This window comes from Pleurodeles waltl, chromosome 1_2 (assembly GCF_031143425.1).
Source record: "Pleurodeles waltl isolate 20211129_DDA chromosome 1_2, aPleWal1.hap1.20221129, whole genome shotgun sequence".
In the NCBI taxonomy this organism is placed as follows: domain Eukaryota; kingdom Metazoa; phylum Chordata; class Amphibia; order Caudata; family Salamandridae; genus Pleurodeles; species Pleurodeles waltl.
This window is the reverse complement of record NC_090437.1, coordinates 1193256526-1193282200: the sequence shown is the minus strand read 5'-3', so window position 1 is coordinate 1193282200 and position 25675 is coordinate 1193256526. Positions and strand designations below refer to the sequence as shown.

At 46.8% G+C, this 25675-nt stretch overlaps 1 protein-coding gene across 2 annotated transcripts in view; it reads left to right on the top strand.

The window, feature by feature from the left end:
• The window catches only part of HTT (huntingtin), a 1416422-nt gene that overhangs the window by 938253 nt on the left and 452494 nt on the right, over positions 1 to 25675 (top strand). For both annotated transcript variants that reach the window (XM_069203496.1, XM_069203501.1), the window contains one exon: positions 24126 to 24248. In XM_069203496.1, the coding sequence (XP_069059597.1) occupies positions 24126 to 24248 (123 nt within the window). The remainder of the gene's footprint in view (positions 1 to 24125; positions 24249 to 25675) is intronic.

Here is a 25675-nt window from a genome sequence, read left to right as displayed (position 1 = left end):
ATTGTCCTCTCAGGCTTCTCACTTTGAAAACAGCCTTTCTTGTGGATATAACATCTGGCCGGAGTATGAGTAAGCTGCAGGCATTGTCATCTAAGCCGCTCTACCTTTCCATCTATCCTGACAAAGTGGTGCTTCCCAAAAGAGCCTCCTTTCTGGCGAAAAATGGGTACTCCCTTACATGTATGCCAATCCTTCAGCTTGCCTACTTTTTACATCCCCCATATCCTTCTAAGGGAAAGGAGAGACTCCGCTGCCTGGTCCCAAAAAGAGCATTGGCATTCTACCTTGATCGTACTAAAGAGTTTCGGATGGATGATCAACTCCTTGTTGGTTATATGGTTGTGCGAGAAATGTCAGGCAGTGCAGAAGCGGACCATCTCCAGATGGGTCGTTTGCTACACACTGGACGTGAAGCAACCTTCTGAGAGTTTTGCATGCTCATTCTAACCGAGCTAAAGCTGCGACTACTGCGTTAGTAAGAGGAGTTCTAGTACTTGACATCTGTCAGGCTCCAACATGGGCATCTCTGCACTTGTTTACCTAACATTACTGCCTGAACAGTTGGGTCCGTAAAGACTGGCACTTTGTCCGTTTGGTCCTGTGGGACTTTCTGGAATGAACTTCGTTTGTAGACCCACCCTGGAGATTGTATTGCTTGGGTATCTTTTCAAAGGTAAGGAATCTGCAACCAGAAGTCTTTATCAGATGAGTTACTTTCCTTCGGTAATGTCTTTTCCAGTAGAGACAATATCTAGTTGCAGATTCCTTACCAACCCACCTATCCTTCCTGATCTGTGAACTGATTTCTAGTGACAGGGACTCCCCTTTCAGGGCCTTAGTTTTGGTTCCACCAGTAGTCAATTTCTTTATTACCTGGTCACATGATCCCCAAGTGACGAGGCCATTCAGCTCCCTTTAAGTCCCTAGTAAATGGTACCCAGGGCATGGGTACTGAAGAGGGCCCCTCAGAGCTGCAGCACAACTTGTGCCACTATGAGGAACCCAGCACCAATCTTGTGCAGACTGCCATTGCAGGCTGCGTGACAAAGTGCTTCGAAAATTGAAACCACAATATAGCTCCCAGCCTGTGTGCCAAGTCCCCTAAACACTGCATGCAATATATATAAGTAACCCCTCTAGCAGGCCTTACAGCCCTAAGACAGGGTGCATTATATAACATGCAAGGGCATATCTGCATGAGCAGCTATGACCCTGCTATGTCTTTGTTGCTTCTGAGACATAGTAAGTGACCAGGGAAGCCACTTTAAATGCATGTGATGGACACTGGTCACTACCAGTTCCCTAGCTACATGATGGCTTCTCTGAATCCTGGGATATTTGGTGTTAGAAATGGGGCCTCTACTTTGCAGTCAGTTTATACCCTGTCTAAGTAGGGATACATAGCTCAGATAACCCCTGCTCACCTCCTTGGTAGCTTGGCACAAGCAGTTATGCTTATCTCAGAGGCAATGTGTAAAGTATTTGCAGAAACACACACAGTAACACAGTGAAAACACCACAAAAAAGACTCCACACCAGTTTAGAAATATAGCCAAGTTATCTAAATCAAACAAGACCAAAACTACACAAATCCAACATACACAAGCAATGATGTGAATTGTTTTTTAAGTAAAAAGAGTCTCAATCCATAGAAATCAATGGATGCCTTGTTTTAGCACAAAGTACCTTGTATGCGTAAACAATAAAGCGGCACGGATGAGTATGCATCGGAAAAGCAATCAATGCGTTGATTCCTTACTCGTAGGTGAGATCGTGAATTGTTTCTTTCTCTGCCAGAAAAGCGATGCGTCAATTTTTTCAATACATTTTTTCCTCGCAGGGAAGGGTTGCGCTGATTTGTGGACAAGCAACCCTCTGGTGTGTGCGGTGATCTTGAAGATTTTGATGCCCAGGATCGATTAGCGGAAAATTACGACTCGCTGTGTGAAGGGTCCTCGTTGATAACAGGTGCTGTGTCGATTCTCCAGCTGCGAGGCAAGCGATGCGTCGAATTATCAGCCACAGGACAGGCGCTGCATCGAATTTCTCCCGTAGGTTACCAGCTTCCACTTCTAAGGGCCCAGGTAGTGATTGCCACCACTTAGCAAGTCGGGATTCTCTCAGCAGAAGAGCCTAGGCTCTGGCAGATGAAGTCTTTGATGTCCCTGAGACTTCAAAACGGGGGGAAAGCTCAGTCCAAGCCCTTGGAGAAACTTCACAAGCAGGATTTCAGAAAGCAAAGTCCAGTCCTTTCCCTTTTCATGCAGATGCAGCAGGTCAGCACAGCAAAGCAACAGGGAGTGTGTCATGTCCTCCTCAAGCATCAAGCTCTTCTCTTTGTCAGAGGGTTCCTCTTGATCCAGAAGTAATCAAAAGTTGTGGGGTCAGCAGTCCAGTACTTATACTCATTTCTGCATTTGAAGTAGGCAAACTTCAAAGGAAAGTCTTTATAGTACACAAGACCTGCCTCTTCCTTGCCCTGCCCCAGACACATAGCAGGGGGTTGGAGACTGTATTGTGAGAGGACAGGCATAGGCCTTTCAAGTCCAGGTAACAACACCTCCCTCCGACTCCAGCCCAGGTAGACTCATCAGGATATGCAGAACACACCTCAGCTCCCTTTCTGTCACTGTCTAGAGTGAATTCACAAACAGCCCAAATGTCAGTCTGTGAAGACGTGTATTCAGCAGGCAGGCAGATGCACCAAATGGTTAAGCAAGAAAATGCCCACTTTCTAAAAATGTCATTCTCAAACAGACAATCTAAAAAACAACTTTGCCAAAAGATGTGTTTTTAAATTGTGATTTCAGAAACCCCCAAACTCAATATCTCTATCTGCCCCCAATGGAAATTTGCACTTAAAAGGTATTTAAAGGCATTCTCCAAGTTAACCTATGGGAGAGATAGGCCTTGCAGTAGTGAAAAACGAAATTAGCGGTATTTCACTATCAGGACAATACACTGCACCCTGCCCATGGGGCTATCTAGGGCCTACCTTAGGGGTGATTTACACGTAGGAAAAGGGAAGGTTTGGGCTGGGCAAGTGAGTAGATTTCCCATATCGAATTGGTAGTGCAAAACTGCACACATAGACAATGCAGTGGCAGGTCTGAGACATGTTTACAGGGCTACTCATGTGGGTGGCAGAATCAGTGCCACCCACACAATCAGGCCCACTAGTAGCATTTGAATTACAGCCCCTGGGCAAAGATAGTGTACTTACCAGTAAATAAAATATACCAATCATGGATAAACCAATAACCAAGGCAATTTAGACAGAGAGCATATGCACTTAAGCATTGGTTAGCAGTGGTAAAGTGCCCAGAGTCCTAAAGCCAACATAAACAGGTCAGACAAAAATAGGAGGAACGAGTGGTAAACTTAAGGGAGTGCCCTGCAAAAATGGCCAGGTCCAACATTTGGTATCAAACTTAAGGGAATGCCCTGCAAAAACAGCCAGGTCCAGCATTTGGTTTCAAACATCTCAGAATAATTAACCATCACTGACCCCCCAGTGATGGATTTATTAATAAAAACACACAGAGGGCACCCTAGAGGTGCCCCCCTGAAAACCTACCAGCTACTATGTTCTGACTCATTGGCCCTGACAAGTTCAGCCATCACAGACACATTTCTGGCTCCCCAGGGTCAGAACCAGCACTCTTGAGGTCCTTAGACAAAAGCCTGCTCTGGGCAAAGGTGTAGGAAGCTGGCTCTCTATTTAGTGCACTAAAATGAAGTACACCGTGTAGAGAGTGCAGTGGATCCCCAATTCGTATTGCAGAGGAAGAAGTAGATAAGACTAATGCTGTATTTGAGGTAGTGTGGGTGAGCAGGTAGGCTTATCAGCAGGTAGTGGTAAGCATTTGTTGTACTCGCAGAGGCAATAAATGGGACACACACTCAAAGAATAAATCTGGCACCAATTTAGGAAAATAATACTTTTTATATATGTTTCGAACCCAGAAACTCGGTAATCAGGTAAGTAGGCTGTTCAGCATAAACAATTTGCAGTTTCAAAAGTAGACCGTGCAATTTTCAAATTTCTCTCAATGTTATCCTATGGAGAAAAAAGAATGTTCAGCAAAAACAGGGTTAACAATGACTTATGAAACCAATCTCAGGGAGTTAAGGTAAGTACTGCGCACTGATCAGAACCACACTAACAAGTCTCACCGGACGTCACTGGGATGGCCGGGTGCAGTAAATCATCTGGTGCCCAATGGTTTCCTATGTGTGTTTGGGCCTCACAAACACAGGCTGCAGGCTCTGGCTAGGAAGCCAGTCAGGGACTAAAGCGGGTAGGTCAAAGACTTGCGATGTCCAGGAAGATAGGCGCGCAATTGCTCCTTCTCTCGACAGCCCAGGGGCGATGGATGCAAGTTGTCCTTTGGCATCGGATTTCACTGTCTGGCAGTCAGGGGGTCCTGCGTGTTGAGGCTACAGGCGTTGCAGGGGAGTATGATGGGTGGAACCATGGTGGACTCAAGCTCTTAGAACCCAAGGGACATCATTAGCACTGATGACCCACCTCAGCTGGGGTCAGAGGTCACAGGCGCGATGGTTGCTTTAGCTGTCAGATTTTCTCTCTCCACCAGGTGGGAGAGGGGGCCTGTGTGCAGGGGCTGCAGGTGACTTGAATGAGTCCAGGAGAGGTGACACACAGGGGGACTCAGGCTCAGAACAGCTGGGGAGCCTTGCTGGCATCTTTGGTGAGCTTCTCACCAGGTCCAGGTCGAGGTCGTCGGTTGCAGAGGTCACGTCAGGTGTTGGGTGTCCACGCTGCAGAGTCCTTGTTGGATACTTTGGTGCTGAACAGGTCCACTACTCACTGGAGTGTTAGTCTTTTTAGAAGGCAGGCAGGCTCCCTGGGTTTCTTGAAGCTGGAGCTGCTGGACGAGTCTTTTTGTGTAGCGTCCGTTGAGGTGAGCAGGCAGGCCGGAAGGGTTGGTATCTGGGTCAGCTGCTTTTTCTTCCCCCTTTTCTGCGGGAGACTGATGGACTTTTCTTTATCCTTCTTCATAGATGTAGGAGGCTGGCCTGGTTTGTAGTGGGTACCTAAGGTACGTACACCTTATACCAGGTCCAGTTATGCCTTAGTAGTGAAATGTAGACAGTGTCTAGAAGCCAGGCTCTCTAGGGGTAGTGTGGATGAGCAGCCAAGGCCTAACTAGGAGACATGCAAGGCTCATGCAATACCCCTGTAGTCACACAGTACTCACACACATGAAAGAAAATACTCAGTGTTACAAAAATAAAGGTACTTTATTTTGGCGACACAAATGCCTAAAATACCATAACAAATATACTCCCTTAAGAGGTAAGTAATACACAAATTATATACACTTAGTATGCAGAAATAGCTGTAAAAATGGTTAGAAAACAGTGCAAATAGGGAAAATCACAATAGTTAGAAATTGGCCTGGGAGAACACAAACTATATACTAAGAAAGTGGAATGCGAAAGTTGGTTTCCCACCTAGGCAAGTGTAGTGTGTAGAGGGGCGCTGGGAGTATTAGAAAACACCAAAAGTAAGTAGTAGAACCCACCCCAGAGCCCAGGAAAGCAGGAGTAATTCACAGTAACTTTTCTAGAACACACAAGAACACACAATAGAAGATTATGCAAGAACCAGAAGAGACTGCAAGACACCAACAATGGATTCCTGGACCTGAAGACCTGTGGAAGAAGGGAACCAAATCCAAGAAGCACTGAAGAGTCCAAGGAGAACTGGAGCCCCTGCTAACCCATATGAAGGTGCAAAAGAGGAACCACCTGTGAGGAACAACAGTCAATATTGCACTCAAGAAGACTGATGCTGGTTGATGCAGAAGATGCCCCACGCCGGATGGATGGATAAATGCAGAATGGTTTGCGTTGCTGGATGCCGCCAACGCAACGCCAAGCCTTGGCACACGCAAAGCACACGGTTAGTGGAAAATGTCGCTGCCCTGAAAGGTGACAGGAGGGACCTGGTGGACTCTACCCAGGAGGGGGAGACAAAAAGGTCTCTCAGCAACTCAGAGAGCCCTCAGAAAATCCAGGCAGCGCGCTTAGGAGTCCCACAGCACGGGGACAAAGAAGGTGCAAAAGGAGGCCCACGCAGCACTACACAAAGGGATCCACACCGCCGGAGAACCACTCAGGAAGCTGTGCATCGCAGGATAGAGTGCTGGGGGCCGGAGCAGCACTGTACACGAAGAACTTCGTGAAAGGATGCCAACAAGCCTTGGTAACTGCAAAAGACGCTGTGCACAGGGGTACTGTCTTGCATGGGGAGGCAAGCTCTTACCTCCGACGAGGTTGGACAGTTGGATGTCTGGACAACTTCAGTCCACCACCGGTGCTGCTGGATCCATGCACTTCTTGAGGAGAGGGGTCCCAAGCCACGAGTCGTCGCTGCAGGGAAGTGACTCCTTCACTTCAAGGGAGATTTCTTCACTCTTCAGGTGCAGGCTGAAGCCAGGCAGTCCTCGGAGAATGTACGACCTGGAAACCGTTGTAGTTGCTGGCAGTAGCTGAAGATACAATGTTGCAGAAGTTGTCTTTGCTTCTTTGTTGCAGTTTGTAGAGTTCCTGGATGCTCCAGAGGCAGTTTCCTTGGTAAGAAGATGAAGTAAAGTATGCAGAGGATTCCTGCTGAAGAACCACCCAAGAGAGAGACCCTAAATAGCCCTGAAAAGTGGTGGTAAGTGGTAAGCACCTATCGGGAGGGCTCTGACGTCACCTGCTGGCACTGGCCACTCAGATGCTCCCAGAGAGCCCTACCAACTTGCAATCCAAGATGAACCCAGAGACACTCTGGAGGAGCTCTGAGCACCACCCCTGGGGTGGTGATGGACAGGGGAGTGGTCACTCCCCTTTCCTTTGTCCAGTTTCGTGGCAGAACAGGGACTGGGGGGTAGACTGGATTATGCAAGGAGGACACCATCTGTGCCCTTCAAAGCATTTCCAGAGGCTCTGGGAGGCTACCCCTCCCATGCCGGTAACACCTATTTCCAAAGGGAGAGGGTGTAAAACCCCTCTCCCAAAGAAAATCCTTTGTTCGTCCTTCCTGGGCTTGAGCTGCTCGAGCAGCAGGAGTGCAGAAACCGGTCAGCCGTGGCTGCCTGGGAAACCTCAGAATGCTGAAATGGCAATACTGGGGGTCTTCTAAGGAGCCCCCAGGGTGCATGGAATCATACAACCAATACTTGCAAAAGCCTTTGGGTATGATTCCAACATGTTTGGTACCAAACATGACCATATTCGGAGTTACCATTGTGAAGCTGTTCATAGATAGGGACCTATGTCCAGTGCGCGTGTAAAATGGCATCCCCGCACTCACAAAGTCTGCAAAAATGTTCCTGGACGATGTGGGGGCTGCTCTGCTAGTGCAGGGGTGCCCTCACACACAGGTACTCCGCACCCAGCCTTCAAAGTTGGAAGGCCTTACATATGGGTGACTTAGAAGCGACCTGGTGCAGTGTAAATGGCAGTGAAAGGGTGCACGCACCATTTCACACAGACTGCAATGTCAGTCCTGTAGAAGCCTTTGCATAGGCTCTCTATGGGTGGCAAAAGAAATGCTGCAGCCCATAGGGATTCCCTGGAACCCCCAATGCCATGGGGACCTAGGTACCATATACTAGGGACTTATAAGGGGGTACCAGTATGCCAGTTATGAGTGGAATACTGTGTTAACAGTATCTAACAACCACATTTAGAGGGAGAGAGCATAACTACTGGGGTTTTTGTTTAGCTGGATCACAGTAGACACAGTCAAACACACTGACAAACAGGCCAACAAAGGGGGTGACATGCTAGAAAGAAGCTACTTTCCTACAATAGATGCTCAGGATCTGAGTTCTAGAGTTTAGGTGTGCTACCTAAATACTCAATTTAGGGGTGTTACAGGGAGTGCCAGGCAGTAGCCAATGGGCTGACCACCTTTGGGGGATCTACACACTTTCTATGACCACTTACGCTGGGGAGTGGGCATAACCCTAACACTAGTGGCTTAATTTCTTCCAAACAAGATGGAGGAATTTAAAAAGCAGTGCCCACTTCAGCTCCTCCACCCTAGGGGTGGGACTGGCATGAAGTGGGCACTCATCCTAATTTAACAAATTATCCCGCCTGTTCTGTCGCCAAACGTGGCGTCAGGACAGGAGTGGTCGGTCATCTCCGCCATCTGGAGAGACCTGGGTTGCATTTAAAAGGTGGAAAAGCCTTTGAAGCTCCCCGCCCTTGATGTCTATCCCGCTCTGGACAAAGTGTTATCACCTGCGCCCAGAGCAGGCCTTTATTCTGGTCCTCCACAGAGCATTGGCCCTCACCTCGGTGCTAGAACTCGGACTGGGATGGTTGCACTGGTTTGTACTGGTCAGTGAAAACACCAGTAGCTCTGTAGGTTTTAAGGGGGTACCCATAAGGTGCCCTCTGTGTGCGTTTATTATTAAATCCATCACTGGGGTCATTGAGTGTTTATTATTCGGAGATGTTTGATAACAAACATCCCAGGAGTCAGAGAAGCCATAATGTAGCTGGGGAACTCGTAATGACCAGTGTCCAGCAGATGCATTAAAAATGGCTACTCAGTGCACTTCCTATTTCTCAGAATCTACAGACACCACAGAAACATATTGGCTCATGCATATTTGCCCTCACATGTGCCTGGATGCACCCAACTTTAAGGGTGACTTAATCCTGGCACATGCAGTGATATGGGACCTGGCACATGCAGTGATATGGGACCTGGCACACAGGGGTGTGTGACAGGTTGTGTTTTCAATTTGGCCTGCACCAACACGTGCAGTCTGCAATGGCAGCACTGTGTAGGTTGAGTGAAGGGTCCCTGAGGGTGGCACAATTGGTGCTGTAGCCTTCAGAGACTTTCCTTAGTAGCCCAGGGCCTAGGTACCAGGAGTACCATTTACTAGGGATTTACAGTGGTAGCTAAAGAGTGCCAATTGTGCAAAGCAACTGTGCAGTTTGGGGAAGAGATCTGGCACTGGGGACCTGTTTAACAGGGACCCAGTACACTAGCAGTCAAAGGCACATCAGAAACCAGGCAAAAAGTGGGGGCTAACTATGTCAAAAAGGGTGCTTTCCTACATGACCCCCTCACAAACTAAAGAGGATGAAACTCAACTTCCCCTAGAGAGACTTCATCTCCTGAGTGGAAGAACCAGCAAGGGCCATCAGCATTGGCATGGTCAATCCCAGATCTGTGTTCCACTGTGAAGTCTATTTCCTGTAGGAAGATGGAACACCCTAACATAACAGTTTGGGATTTTCACTTTTCATCTGCATAAGCCATGTGAGAGACCTGTGGTCAGTTTGAACAAGGAAGTGCGAGCTAGAGAAATATGGCCTAACCGTCTTCAGGGACCAAACCACATCGAAGACTTCCCTATCAATGGCACTCCAACACTGCACTCTGGAGAGTAACCCCCTGCTATTGAAAGCAACAGGTTGGTCGGGGCCATCATAATTGATTTGGGACAGGAATGCTCCTATTCCATGTTTAGGGACATCTCTCTGAACTATGAACTGCTGGGTATAATTTAGAGCTTTAAGAACAGGTGCTGAGCTCATTGCTTCTTTAAGGGTTTCAAAGGTTTTTTGACAGCTCACTGTCCAGTTTTCATTCTTTGCCATTTTGTTGGAGGTCAGTTCTGTGCAAGGGGCCACAGTGGAGCCATTCCCCTTCACAAACCTGTAATACCCAGTCAAGCCAAGGAATGTCTGTGTTGAAGCTACCCAGTCCTGAATTGTCTGGATCTTGGCTTGCAGTGGTTGAACTTGGCCTCCAGCTAAAAGATGGCCCAAGTATACAACCTGCCCTATTTGGCATTTGCTTGCCTTTTTGCACAGGCTTGAGGAACATTCCAAGGTGGATCAGGTGATCCTTCCAGGTAGATCTAAAGACAGCAATATCATCAAGATTTGCTGCACTAACATATTCTAAACCAGCAAGTACTTTGTTCACTAACCGTTGAAAGGTGACAGGGGCATTCTTCAGACCAAAGGGCATAACATTGAACTTATAATGCCCATCAGGAGTGGAGAATGCTGACTTTTCTTTTGCTCGAGAGCTCAGACCTATCTGCCAGTACCCTGACCTGCGATCAAAAGTACTGAGATATGTGGCTGCACGTAGCTTGTCAGTAAGTTAATTAGCCTTAGGAATTGGGTGGGCGTCTGTTTTGGTCACAGCATTGAAAGCCCTATAATCCACACAAAACCTAATTTCATTCCACCCTAGGAATGAGGCTTGGAGACTAGAACCACTGGGCTGACCCAGGGACTTTGAGTGCTTTTTCAGCATCTTGCTTACCCCAGCTTTGATGTTCTCTTTGACATAGTGAAACTGTCTGTAAAATGTGTTTTTGACAGGCAAGCTGACCCCAGTATCAACATCATGTGTGCACCAGGTAGTCTGACCAGGGATCAAGGAGAAGAACTCAGCAAACTGTTATAAGACTTGCTTACAATCAGCCTGCTGTTGGCCAGTGATGGTGTCTGAAAAGACTACTTCCTCAACTAAGTCATCTTTTGGGTTGCCGGAGAGGTGATCAGGGATAGGTTCAGTCTCTACTTCCTGTCCCTCATCAGTGACCATAAGCATGGTCATCTCAACTCTATCATGATAGGGTTTCAGGTGGTTTACATAGATAACCCCTTTGGGGCTCCTGCAAGAGCCAAAATCCACCATGTAGGTGACTTCCCCCTTTACTTTCTAGGATGGGGTGGGGTCCACTCCACTTGTCTTGTAGGCCCTTAGGTGCAACAGACTCCAAAACCCATACCTTCTGCCCTGATTGGAACTCCACCGGTGCAGCTTTGTGGGCATGCCAGAGGTTCTGGAGCTCCTGGCTGGCCTCAAGATTTTTGGAAGCTTTTTACATGTACTCACTCATCCTGGAACAAAGGTCAAGTACATTATCCACATTGTCTTGCGTAGGCTGTCTGAGAGGTCTCTCCCATCCTTCCTTCACAAGATAAAATGGTCCTCTTATACGATGCCCAAACAGAAGCTCAAAAGGGGAAAACCTACTCCTTTCTGTGGCACTTCTCTGAAAAAGCAGGCATGGAAGTAAGACATCCCATCTTCTTCGAGTTTTTCAGGGATTCCACCAATCATGCCTTTCATTGTCTTGTTGATCTCTCAACATGGCCATTTGTTTGTGAATGATAATGGATAGTGAATTTATAAGTTACACCATACTCAGCCCACATGTGTTTTAAGTATACAGACATGAAGTTAGTACCTCTGTCTGACACCACCTCCTTTGGAATGCCCACTCTGGTGAATACACCAATGAGGGCCCAAGCTTCTGCGGGGCAGTAGTAATCCTCAGGGGAATTGCTTCAGGGTCCCTGTTTGCATGATCATCTACAACCAGTATAAATGTTTTCCTTAATGCTGTTGGAGGGTCAAGGGGAGCGAAACTGTCAATCCCTACCCTTTCAGAGGGAACCCCAACCACTGGAAGTGGAATTAAGGGGGACTTTGGGGGGCCACCTGTATTGCCACTGGCTTGACAGGTGGCACAGGAGTTACAGAACTCCTTCACCTTCTGGGGCATACCTGGCCAGTAGAAGTGGTGTACCAACTTATTCCATGTTTTTGCCAGGCCAAGATGTCCAGCTAAGGGGATATCATGGTCCAAAGTGAGGAGCAACTCTCTGAATTTCTGAGGCACTACCACTCTCCTAGTGGCACAAGGTTTGGGGTCTCTGGCCTTAGTCTAAATGAGCCCTCCCCTCCCAATAGGTCCAGTGAGAGCCACTGATATCTTCCTTTTCCTGTTCAGCAGCTTGCTGACTCAGGCTTTTAAGAGTGGGAGTGGTCCTCTGTCCCTGATACAGACCCTTCCTAGAGGGCCCTCCTGGTCCTATGAACTCTGCTGCTTAAGGCCCAAGCTCCTGAGGCTCAGTTTCCTCTGGAGCTGTCAGGTCTTCTACCTGAGGAAGGGGACATGTTCTGTTGTCTGATTAAAAGATGCTTTCCCAGACTTTTTGCCTTCCTCTTGGTCGGTTGGGCCATTATTCCAGACTCCAACTCTACTTTTTCACCCTGGGTGTTTCTTTGTGCTCTTGTTTTCACAGAAACCCATTCGGGGATGCCCAGCATAGCTCCATGGTTTTTTCTTTCTACCTCAGCCCATGCCAAGAACGTAGCAGACATTGCATACCACCACCTTCTTCTGGCCAGTAACCACTCCCCCATTCTAAGGATACCATCGCCGTGGGATGCACCTTAGTCTGATTATCAGTGTTAAGGCCTGTGTATATCTCACCTGTCAGATACTGTTTTGAGGACACTAGTTGCTCAGTCACCATGGTGACACTGGCACCAGTGTCTCTCAGTGCTTCAACTTGAATCCCATTTATATTTTATTTATGTATCTCTCCAGATTACCAGGCCAGACAGCCGGGCAGTTACATCCACTCCGCCCTCTGAGACTAAAGTTGCCTCAGTAGACTAACTGGCATGGTCAGGGCATACTTGGAATCCCAGCTGGAGACTTATCACTGCATTTACTGTGGGTGCACTAGAGGCATTCGTTTTGTTAGGACAGTTAAGATCTCCAGTTTGATGTCCATTAGTTTTGCAATTATGGCACCAAGCCTTTCTGGGATCCCAATATTTTCCCTTGTACCTACCCTTGGGCTGGGAAGAGTCTCAGGGACCACCCTCCTGTGCAAGTTTGGTGGTCTTTAGAAGACTCCTTGTTTTTGTTCTTGTTTTGGTTACCCTCTTTTGCTTGGCGGGGGAGGCTTTTTTGCCTCCTTTTTGTGGTCTCCCCCACCAGTGGAAGTTTTGGTCACTTTTGTTTTGACCCAGTGGTCTGCCTTTTTCCCACATTCTTGAGGAGAAAGTGGACCTAAGTCTACCAGGTACTGGTGTAGCTTTTCCTGCACACAGTTACTCAACAGATGCTCTTTCATTACTAAGTTGTAAAGACCTTTGTGATCATGCACATTCTTACCATCTAACCAGCCACCAAGTGTCTTCACTGAGAAGTCCACTAAATCAACCCAGGACTGAATTCGGTTTTTTTTCGAGTCTCCCTGAATTTGATCCTGTACTCCTCAGGATTAAGTCCTCAATCAGGGGGTCCTTCATGAGGTCATAGGACCATGCATCTGCCTCATTCAGTGTCAGGAGTTTGTCCCTGCAATTTCCTGAGAACAGTTCCCACAGAGGAGAGGACCAAAGCTGTTTATCAAGTGTTCTGGCTACACAGGCCCTCTCGTAGGCTGTGAACCATTTGGTAATATCATCACCTTCCTCGTATTTGGAGACACTCCTTTTAGAGATTTTAGGGTCACACTGCTCTACTCTGTCCCTAGTTGTACAATTGCTGCCACCATCCATGGGTGCTAAACCCATTTCGCTTCTCTCTTTCTCTGTTGCTGGTATTCTGTCTACCAGGTCAAGTCTCCTAGCTAATCTCTCTATAGAAGCTCCTCTTCAGAGAGTGTTTCTCTGGACCTTGAGGAGCCTAAGCCACTCTCACTAGAGGGAGATGTCCTAAACACTTGGGGCACAGATTCCTGTCTTTCAAGTAGCGGATGGTAACTTTCTTCCTCCCCACTTGAGCTTTCTTGATCCTGATTTACAGGATCAGTGGCTTCTTCAGAAGGATGGGCCTGTTTGTGCTCTGCCAGTAGCTCCTGGAACTTTGCACTGGTAAGGTTTGAGCCTTTTTATGTTATACCCTTTACAGAGGGCCCTTAACTGCTTGTGGGAAAGCAAGAGGTAAGGGGTGACGTTTAGCTTCACCACCATGTCCTCTGAGGTACTCATTATTTCACTGGAGTAGGGAACTTTTTGAGCTAGAGAAAAATTCCTAGCATAGGTTTTGTGGTGCTCGGGACATAGGTAAACATATGGTCTTCTTCTACAGGGCCCAGGGATACAGAGGTGTCCTTTGGCGTCGAGTTTCCTTGTCCAGGAGCACTCACGGTTGGGGGTTTCTGTGGTCTGAGGCTGCAGACGTCATTGTGGAGCCCAGAAGGGGTGGAACCACCGTGGATTCGAGCTCAGTAGAGCAGGGGAGACGTTATTGACACCAAGGAATCACTTCAACTTGGGCCGGCAGCGACGGTTACAGTGGTTGCTTGACGCTTGGGGTTTCTCTCACCACAGGAGCTGCGGGAGATGGGGCCTGCATGCAGAGGCTGCAGGTGACTTTAGGGGAGTCCAGGAGGGGTGAAACCACAATGGACTCAGACTCTGGACAGCTGGTGGAACTTGTTGGCACCGGAGGTCCACTCCCACTAAGGTTGGTGACGGTGGATGCAGTGGTGTCTTCAAATGCCAGTTTAGAGTTGGTTGGAGATCAGGTCTGTTGCTCATGTGAGTCTTAAGTCTTTTTCGATGGCAGGTAGTTCTCCTCGGTTTCTGGAGGCTTAGCTGCAGATTGAGCTGTCTACTAGTGCAGAGTTAGTGGTGGAGTGCAGCCAGGTCGGTGGCGTTAGTACCAGGTCAGCTGTTTCTTCTTCTCCTCCTCCTCTGCGGTGCGTCTTTTCTTTGTTCTTTTCTTCTTAGGTTGTCAGGATGTTAGTTCTAGGGTACCACCTAAATACTCAATTTAGGGGTGTTAGAGGGAGTGCCTGGTGGCAGCCAATAGGCTGCCCATCTTTAGGGTGACTACGCCCTTTCTATGACCACTTTCATTGGGAAGTGGGCATAACTCTGACCCTAGAAGCCTAATTCCTTCCAAACCAACATGGAGGAATTTAAAAAGTGGTGTCCATTTTGGTCCAGCACATGTATTTAAAATGGCTTCCCTGGTCACTTACTATGTCTGAGAATCGACAAAGACGTAGCAGGGGCATATCTGTTTGTGCAGATATGCCCTCACATGTAATATAATGCACCCTGCGTTAGAGATGTAAAGCCTTCTAGAGGAGTGACTTGCATATATTATATGCCGTGTTAGGGGGACATGGCGTACATGCTACATGGCGCACATGCTGTGTGCCATGTTGTGTTTTCACTTTCATCTGCACCAAGACCCTCAGCCTGCAATGTGCTTGGTGAGGGGTCCTTTAGGGTGGCACAATTGGTGCTGCAGCCCTTAGGGATCCTCTATAGTAGCCAAGGCCCTAGGTACCAGGAGCATCATTCCCTAGGGATATACAGAGGGTGCTAAAGGTTTTGCCACTTGGGGAAATGACTGTACAGTTTTGGGAAAAGAGATCTGGCACTGTGGACCTGGTTAGTAGGAGGACTCAAGTGCACTTTCAGTCTAAATTACATCAGATACTAGGCATAAAGTGGGGAGCTAGGAGATGGTCTGGGCCAGTCCGTCTGTGCTGTTTTGCCACTCTGGCCCACTGTGTCAGTCAGGCTGCATTATTGTTGGCATGAGGGTTGATCAGTGTCCCCTTCCGCACGTTGAGCACCTGCCAATTCCGGCCTCCACAGGCTCCGTACCCAAAGTGTGATGGGCCTTGAGGACCTGCTGCATAGATTCAGGGGTGGTGGCTCAACTGGTTCTGGTATAAATCTCTAAAAGGTCAGGTGTTCTTCTTTAGATGCACTAGTAACTGCAGCTATTATGACTGCTCACAGCTTCTCAATGTCACCCTTTGCTGTTTTTGGGGGCAGGGCTATAGAGGATAGCACTCTCTTGATGCGGGAGCTCAGTTAGCAAACGTCTGCCATCTTTGGCTGCCAAGTTATGCCCCTACATTTTTATGTTAGTTTCAGGTCTTGCTGGAAGTCATCAAGGTTTTCACCATTTCTGATACAATTATGTTTATGACTATTTGAAATTCCTAAAAGTAGAACAAACTTTTGTCTTAGGCTCTATGTTTGCGAGGACCATAATTCCTGATGTTACTGGATCTATTGGGAATTATGATGTCTGTAAATGTACACCAGACATGTCAAGTTTGCACTGGTGATAAGGAGGCATAATGTCCAGGGGTAACCGCGAGGGAGAATGATGTAAACCAGAGCAGATAGAACCAGGAATTACTGATTCTTTCCATAATTCCTCATTACTCAGTGGATTCTAAAGGTTCAAGGGTGATGTTCTGACCCACATGGAATGGAGTCACAGCCTTTGGAGCGAAGGAGGCACATGTCTGGATAAAAGGTGGTATAAGGAGGGTGCGCAAAGATCGTTTGCAGTTATCTGACCCTTCTGGCAGACATTATGACCTCTAAAAATGCAGTTTTGATGATCAATAGCCTAAGAGGGAAAAATGTACAGAGGCTCAAACGGTGCACATATGAGCAAGGTGAGGACCAAGTTGAGGACCTACTGAGGTATAATGAAGGGCATAAATGGAAACATATGTATCAGGTCTTTAAGGAACCTAGCCACAACATATAACCTACAGATGGAAGGTTAGTCCAGCAACCACAAGAATGCTGAGATGGCAGAAATGTAATTATGCCCAAAGCGGCGCCCTGCTGGGCCAAAGACAATGTAAATAAGAGGGGCAGATACACACACACCATGAACCAAGTTTCTCCCAACGGCAGGCATATACTGAATTGGTAATCAAAAGGAAGAATGGAGCACACTATCGTTGATTTACTTATAGTAATGATTAACACCCTGAGTCCTTTGATTCTATTTAAATTTCAATAGACAACCATGGTACAATTTGAATACATAATAAATTCTAAATTATAGGCTACACTATTTGAAATTCACATTTAATACAAACAGAAACACACCTATACAAATAAGACTAATAATCAAAATAACAACAGAAAATTGAAGAGATAAATAACACCAATTTGACACAACTCGTCTGTAAAGTCCATAACATTGAACTCCAGAGATTTAAGAATCAAAGAACACCCAAGTCCAAATAGTCCGTGACAAGGGTGTATGTTGTCCCATATGTTGACTTGAAGCAATGCAGTTTCTTAATGTCCAATGCAAAATAATTCGCTGCAGAATCCGAACCAAGTTCAGCCGACACGTGTTTCGTCCCTGAAAGGGACTTTCTCAAGGCTCGTCCCTTCGCATTTGATAGGAACTTTTCAAAATCTGTTTATCCAGTAGGGTACTGTGGTGCTACACATCTGTACTTATTTCATTTCCAGTGAAGAAATCCCCAAAGAAACGTCATATTCTAACCTTACTGTGGTCAATCCCATTAGGGAAAAGCGTCTTCTCGTGCCGAAACCGCAAAATCAATTGCCTCCAATGCTCACATAGATAAAAACTGTAAGCCGAGGGAAAAGAAAGGTAGGACTTCTCCCTCGAGACTCACTTCCTGTCTCATGACTCTTCCGAAATGTTGGTGCACCGTAGAGTGAAAGCTGTCCGCCATCTTTAAATTGTATGTTGTTCCGTTCAGACATGCCGATTCTGGGAAAACTTAAAACGCCTGGAGGCTGCTAAGCAGAAAGCTGGAAACTGACCTTCCTAAAACGATACCTCGGCTCCTCACCAGCATCATGCGCGCCACCATTTTGGATCAGAGAGGTGAGATACTGAATTGGTGGAGGGACGCTGGCTGCCAGAATATAATAACAGACTTCGGGAGGAAGGTCGAATGCCGTCAGCTGTTGCTGCTCAATCTCCTTGCATGCAAGTGGAGGGTGTGCAGGTTCAGGTGCAGAACCCTGCCTTGTTGCTGTGACAGAAGATCCTCCTGACGAGATTGGAGGACTTATGGTCATGTTCAATAGCTGGGGATAGCAGAATATCCATGCCTAATCCAGAGTCACAAGAATTACTTGTGCCTGGTCATTCCTGATCCTCCTGAGAACTCTGAGCGGGAGTGTATTGGCGGAAAAGCATACAGGAGTCTGAAGCTCCACTTGAGACGAAAAGTATCTCAGAGCGAGAGTTGCCCTGGAAAGTTCAGCTCGCAAAACTACTGGCATAGCGCATTCTCTCCAGTGGCATACAGATCTAACCGAGGCTCTCACCACTGCTGAAAGAGACCTTGTACCGTCTTCGGGTGGAGACCTCATTCGTGATTTACTAGGTACCTTCAGCTGAGTTTATCTGCTCTGGCATTCACAGAGCCCCCCAGATGCTGCCTCACTATGGAAATGCCCTAATGTTCTACCGTTATCCAGAGGCGCAGAGCCACTTGACTAATTGTACACAAAACCAACCCACCCTGTTTATTGCAGTACCATCAGGCAGTTGTGTTGTGCTTGAACGCCTACACCAACCTACCCTAGATCGAAGTAAGAAAGGCTTTTAATATCAAGCAAATCGCCGGAAGCTCAGGTTTGAGAAGCTCAAACTCTGTCGGAGACTAAAGTCCTCTGATCTCCACTTCTCCTAGATGGCTATCCCAGCCCAGAAGTGATGCATCTTTAACTACAGTCAACTCTAGCTGGACAAGGGAGAGGGGTCTGCTACTGTCCCAAGCGCAGTTTGTTAGCCACCACTGCAGGTCTTTTGCAGATCCCTCTGAGATCTGGGCCATGTCAAACAGATTTCCCTGATGCAACCACTGGACCTTCAGGTCCCCCTGCAGAGCCCGCATTTGCTAGCGGGCATGTGTCACCAGCCGTTTGCAGGACGCCATGAGGCCCAACAGTCTCAATCCGTCTCAGTGAAATCCATGATAGAGGCTGAAACATCAGTATCATAGCCTGAATTTCCTGGACTTGTCGCTCAGGAACATGGGCCAGAAACTGCACTGTGTCCAGAACAGCTTCAATGAAACAGAGCATCTGAGAGGGAGTGAGAGGTGATTTTGTTAGGTTGATAGTGAACCCCAGTGAGTGAAGGAGATCTGCCGTAGTCTGAATGCGGCTGAGGACTGCTTGGGGCGAGCCCACCTTCAGCGACTAGTCATTGAGGTAGAAGAAGACGGCCTGCAACGTCCACAGATGAGCTGCGACCAATGCCATCCCCTTGGTGAACACCCAAGGGGCACTGGTAAGGCCGAAAGGTAGCACAGCAAACTGAAAGTACTTGAGGCCTACTGTGAACCACATATAGGGGGTCATTCTAACCCTGGCGGTCGTCGACCGCCAGGGCTAAAATGACGGGGGCACCGCCAACAGGCTGGCGGTGTCCCGCAGTGCATTCTGACCGCGGCGGTTCGGCCGCGGTCAGAAGTGGAAAACCGGCGGTCTCCCACCGGTTTTCCGCTGCCCTTCTGAATCCTCCATGGCGGCGCAGCTCGCTGCGCCGCCATGGGGATTCAGACACCCCATACCGCCATCCTGTTCCTGGTGGTTCGCCCGCCAGGAACAGGATGGCGGTATGGGGTGTCGTGGGGCCCCTGGGGGCCCCTGCAGTGCCCATGCCAATGGCATGGGCACTGCAGGGGCCCCCGTAAGAGGGCCCCACAATGAATTTCACTGTCTGCATTGCAGACAGTGAAATTCGCGACGGGTGCCACTGCACCCGTCGCACCTTCCCACTCCGCCGGCTCCATTCGGAGCCGGCGTCCTCGTGGGAAGGTTGTTTTACACTGGGCTGGCGGGGGGCCTTTTGGCGGTCGCCCGCCAGCCCAGTGTAAAACCCAGAATACCCGCAGCGGTCTAATGACCGCGGTGCGGTATTCTGGAGGGGGGAACTCTGGCGGGCGGCCTCCGCCGCCCGCCAGGGTGAGAATCACCCCCATAGTGTCTGTGGGCAGTCAGGACAGAGATGTGGAAATAAGCATCCTGCAAGTCCAGGGCTACCATCCAATCTCCTGGGTTGAGGGCAGACAGAACTTCGGCCAGCATTAGCATTTTTAATTTCTCTTTTCTCAAGAGTTTGAGAAGGTGTTAATCTCAGATGGGACAAAGTCCTCCATCCTTCTTTGGCACCAGAAACTAGCGGGATTTGCAACCACAACCTATTTCTGATGCAGGCATCCTCTTTATGTTTTCCCCTGGCCAAGAGAGACTGCTCTTCACAACAGAGTAAGGAGAGATGGTCCTCCGTCAGCTGATTGTAAGTGAGTGTCATGGCTGTAGGGGGTGTTACAAAGGGGAGAGAGCAGCCCTCTGAGTATGTGTAGTACCCGATAGTCTAATGTTACTGACCGCTAGTGGGGGAGGTGATGGCATATCCTGCCTCCCACTGGGTGACCATGATGGTCTGAGGGCGGGCTAAAGATGCTTGGAGGCAGTGGCTGCCGGGGGGTGGTGGGCAGACCTGACTGCTGGTCACATGTCCCACGTGATCTCTGGGGCCCGCATCCTTGATTACAAAAAGGCTTGGAAGCCTGCTGGCCATGGTCGCTGGGAAGGTATGGGGGCAGCTGGAGACCCGCTTTGTAGTTACGAAAGGAGCAGAAGGCGGATTGGGGTTGAAGAGGGGCCATAGACAAGCCTAAAGACCAGACCGTAGCCCTACTGTTCTTGAAGTGCTCCAGCGCTGAATCCGCCTTGTCTCCCAAAAGGCAAGAGCTATCAAAGGGCATGTGCATGAGGGAAGCATGGACATCCTCTTAGAAACCATATGTTCTCAGCCAGGCAGTGCACCACAAGGCTACAGACGATGAAATCTCTATATCTAGCGAGTTTGTTATTTTAAGAAGACATCCGATGGAGAACTTTGCTTAATGTCTCCCGACAGCAACAGCCTGAGAGAGTACGTCCCGGGGCCGTACTGGACCGTAGACAGCACTTATGCAACTGAATCCCATAGTGAAAGAGAATAACTACCAAAATAGGCATGCAGTGCCAGGCTGGTGAAAGAGAACATTCTGTTACCAAAAGTGTCCAGTCTCTTGGATTCCCTGTACAGTGGCATGGTAGGGAACGTGCCAGGATAAATACAGGATGAGGAAGCTTGGACCACCAAGCTCTCCTGTGTGGGTGCCTGGTAAAGAAAATGGGCTTCCCAGGAGTGGGGCATTGGTGGTAGGCAATCATCCTGTTCACTGGAGCAAGGCTTTGACCAGGCCCCAAATAGGACGTCCGTAAGGGCTTCATTGAATGGGAGTAAGAATTCTGAAGGGTGTGACTCCTAGCTGAAGTACCTCTGCCAAGACATAAGTCTTGATTGCCACTGAGGATAGGTTAAGGTTCAGGACTTCAGCCACCCTGCACACCACCATAGTAAACAAGGCTCCGTCCTCTGTAGCCGCAGTAGGAGGGGAAACCGTACTAGTGTCAAGTGAGGTGTCCAACCCACTTGGTCTCGCCAAGTTCCTCATACCAGTTATCCCCTCAACTGAATCTTCTCCATAAGGGACCATAGACCCTCACTTGCCTTGGAGTTGTGTCCTGGCTGCAGGCACCACAAACACACCAACAGTGGGTCTGTCACTGATATATGCCTATCACAGACCCCATATAGTGTGAAAGAAGCCGGTTTTTGGGGTGACATCCTGACACCAGGAGATTAAATCTCACAAAAAAGGTCGACAAAAGGTTGAAAAAAGCTGGATCAGCGCTTTCTGGCGCAGAAAAGAAAGAAGTGACATCATCCATCCGAGGTGCTATATAGGTACCGTGCTTGTCACTTCTGACGTGGTCAACGCTGGCGCAGAGCCGAACTAAGCCATCTACCGACGCGCAGGGGTACTGCTAAAAAATCTACCGGATCCAGTCAGATGCCTGGGTAGATATTCAAAGGTAAGAAATCTGCGACTAGAATTCTCTATTAGATACAAGTATTAAACGAAGCTTATCTTGTGAGAAACATTTCCGAAACAATTACTTCTTGTATTCAGTGAATGTATAAGATAAATTTAATGTGCAATGATTATTCTTTTCAGATAAAATACTCCATTGTATTGTATTGCAATCAGATCCTAGGAGGTGGAATAATACACCAAGAGCTAATAATATGTGTTTAGAGGTGAATACTCTGTTTTGGACTCTTCTGGTCTCTGATGAGAGAATCAGTTAAACCAGCAAACTCACAAGTCTGAGCTAATGTTTTCAGAGATGCAATGTAATTACCCACTCTTCATTTTTGGCTTGTGCTCTCATAAAAAATTTATGTCGTTCCATGACTATGTTTATACGCATATCAAAATGTTTTTTTAACATCATGACAGACATGTCATAAACATCTCTAGGGTCTCCATCAGCAGTGCCAAGCGCAATTAAATCCAGACTGTCATAAATATTTCTTTCTTCAATACCTAAATTATGAAGAAGAATACCTTGCTTCCTTGCTGGCGAAAAGTTTTCTCCACCTATTCCAATTAAATAAGATTCAAAAAGATTAATCCATTTCTTCCAAGGTAGAATGGGTTCTCCACGTTCAGATAAGAATTGTGGTGGTTGAGCCAAACTAAGCGTAGCTAATTGCGACATGGCGTGAACAATATAGTAAAAATGTGAAGTAGTAAAAGAAATAACAATAGTATTAGTAATAATAATATTTATAACACTTAAATGTAGTAGAATATTCAAAACTGAGCCACTAATTATTAAATACCTTTCACCTAAGTAAATGATAAATAACAAAACAAAAAAAAACACAAAAAAAATGAAGTTAGCAGTCTAGTCATTTGTGTGTCCAACACACGCGAGATTTATGTGTCCAACACACGCGAGATTTGATATTAATAACAACCTCACAGTGTTTGAAACGAAACTCCACTGGCTGTGAAACACTTCATTTGAAAATGAAGAAGAGGTAATTATTACTTCCTTAAAGAAATTATACGCGCCGTCACGAGACTTCAAGGTGAGTTGCTGAAAGCCCGGTTATTATTATTTCCAAAAGGTTCTCACTTTGCTGAAATTTCACGCGCGGTCTCGCGACTTAAAAATCAGCTGCCGCGGCTGCATGCGATGAGCGACGGCGGCTTCACGCGATGAGCTGCGGTTTGAAGAACACCGGTGCAGTTTCAATCGCGCGTTAAGAATGTTACAGTTCAAATCTACACAGGGTCCAACTGTGCATAGATCTCGTCGTTGCTCAAGGGTGCAAGAAAAATTATTAGCTAAGAATCCCTCTTCGGAAGAAGCCGTTGCCATTGTGGAAAGTTTAGAGCATGCTACTTCTTGGGTTCAGGAAATGAAGAACACCACTTCAAACTGCTTAACTGAACCTTTGGTTAACGCAGCAGTAGCTAAAGTCTCGACTCAAGTAGACAGGAACGTTATACAGAAACCGATAACATATCACTTGAAAGGTGGCAATGAAATAATCAAAGATCCCAAACCTAGGTGTTACAAATGTGGTAGTCCTGGACATTTGGCGAAAATTCCAAGATGTTTTGCCAGAAATGTCAACTGTAGGAATTGTGGAAAGAAGGGACATTTGGCAAAAGTCTGTAAGAACCAAAAGGTCAATGCAGTAGATGAAACTGTGTTAAGTCAAGATTTAATATTAAATGGGAAATGTCCTATTATTCATAATTCTCTTATAAATAGCGATACTAAGTTAATTATGCCAAAATGTGATATAGAAATTGATGGTAAGATTGTTCAGGTTCTTGCGGATTCAGGTTCTCCGTTCACCTTAATAGGAGACAAAAATTGGGAAACAATCTTTGGCAATGATCATATTGAACTTTTTCCTCCAGACATTGATCCCATAGGTTATGGGGGACAGAGAATTGATTTATTTGGCTATTCTCTAATGACTATCAAATTCAAAGGGCGTGAAACGGTTGGGAATATTAATGTAGCCAAACGAGGTGATAACTTGTTGGGGTGGAGACATCAAAGGGATCTTGGCATTATTCTCAATCCCATCCTCGTCGCCACTGTTATAAATCCATATCCATGAAGTCAAGATTTGTATGATAAGTTCCTTTATTATTTAGCATCCACGACAGTGCCAACTCTTCATCCCTGCTTCCTGCCACCTTTCTCCCAACTCCTTCAGAACCCGAGTCCTCTGATTCTGTGCTCTGACATCACTGGCTCCAATGATGTCAGAGACTAGAAGAGTCTACAACACACTCCTTTGAGCTGATCCCAGAGATGAGTGACAAAGTCTTAGAGCAATTGTTTCGAAGGGTTCACCCACATAAGTCAGTGGCTGAACAGTGCTGATCCAAGCAAGAAAGTGGATCGATTGTGCTGGCCCATGCCTGCTCCATAGGTTTGAAACAATAGATTGTGTAGACAGCTACACAGTCAGACCCGACCTAAAAAATGATGCATGCTTTTTATATAGAATGTACAGTTTTAGAGTATAGGTAATAACTTTCTGATGACGTTTCCTTGGAATTCTCCATATCGGCATGACTTAAACTTTTTGTTTCTTTTTTTTTTTTAGGACTGGTATGTAACACTGGTGAAGGCTCAGTGCTACAGTCGGTCAGACTCTGCACTGCTGGAAGGTGCAGAGCTAGTGAACCGAATTCCTCAACCAGAGCTTCACTCCTTTATGATCAGCAAGGTAAAGTGACTACATAGAAAGTGTGCAATTCAAAGAAATGCTCACATCATCGTATAACACTTCTGAAATAGCCTCGAAAAGATGTGATTGTCATAGATTTCAGAATTAATTATAATCCAAGTAAGGGGTCAAATGTAATAAATGTAGTTCTCAGTTTACAAATGTAGTCTTCCTGATCACAATTTATTGTACAGTCTTGAAGTTAAGGTCATTTATATTGTTAATTGCAGATTGAATAGGCTGTAATATTGAAATATGAAAGACATCAATATCAACTTTTCAGGTCCATAGGTAAAATTAGTGCATCCTGCGTACTGTTGTAAATGATGTGGCAAGCTCGGTTATACAAATGACAAAATCACCTACCAGATAAATTACTAACTAGTTATCTTGACGTGGGAACACAGAGTGGGCATATTTTCCTCATACCTCCACAGCGCTAATGGCATTTACACTGGAGACTAGGTACTAATCACATAGATTGGCCAGTCTGAGATATGCTCTGCATTGAGATTTAAATATAGTCCTTGTCTGAGATCTACCAGCTTATGTAGCGGGACCAGCACACTAGCTGCATTTTTGTTTGTGTATTTTTTGCTGGTTCATCCTAAAGGGTTGCGTCTGACCAGTATACCTTCAGTGGTTTGGTATCTTAGGCTGTTAAGAATACAATATTTTAATTCATTGCTTCTGAAGGGAGCTGGGTTCTCGTTCCAGTACCCACTACCCCTCCCACTTTTTGCCTGGTTTTTAGATGCAACTTTGACTGAAGTGCACTGGGTTTCTGCTAACCAGGTCCCCAGTGTTCCTTCCCTAAAATAAGACACCTGGACACTAGGCCCTTCAGCACCTCTGTAAGTCCCCTGGTACCTAGGGCATAGTTAATGAAGAGGGCCACTCAGAGCTGCAGCACAGCTTGAGTGACTCTGAAGGACCCAGAGCCATCCTTATGTAGACTACCATTACAGGCTGTGTGACAAGGTGCTCCCAAAATTGAAAACACAACTTGTGTGCCATGTCCCCTAAAACACTGCTCGTTATATCAGTAAGTCACCCCTACAGTAGGCCTTCAGCCCTAAGGCTAGGTGCATTATATTATTTCCCCTAACACAACGTTTGTAATATCTGTAAGTCACCGCTAGAGCAGGCCTTCAGCCCTAAGGCAGGATGCCTTATATTACAAGTGAGGGCATATATACATGAGCATATATGCCACCTACTATGTCTTTGTCGTTTCTTAGACATATTAAGTGTACAGGGAAGCATTTTAAATACACATTCAGCATCCTGCATCCCTTGTATCAAGACCACTCCATAGGAATCCAATGCAACATGAATAAAGTGCCTGGAAGTGCTTGAGTACTACTTCTTCTGAGAAGGTAACTATTCTTGAGGACTTGCTGACTAGCTCTCTGGCGGAATTGGTT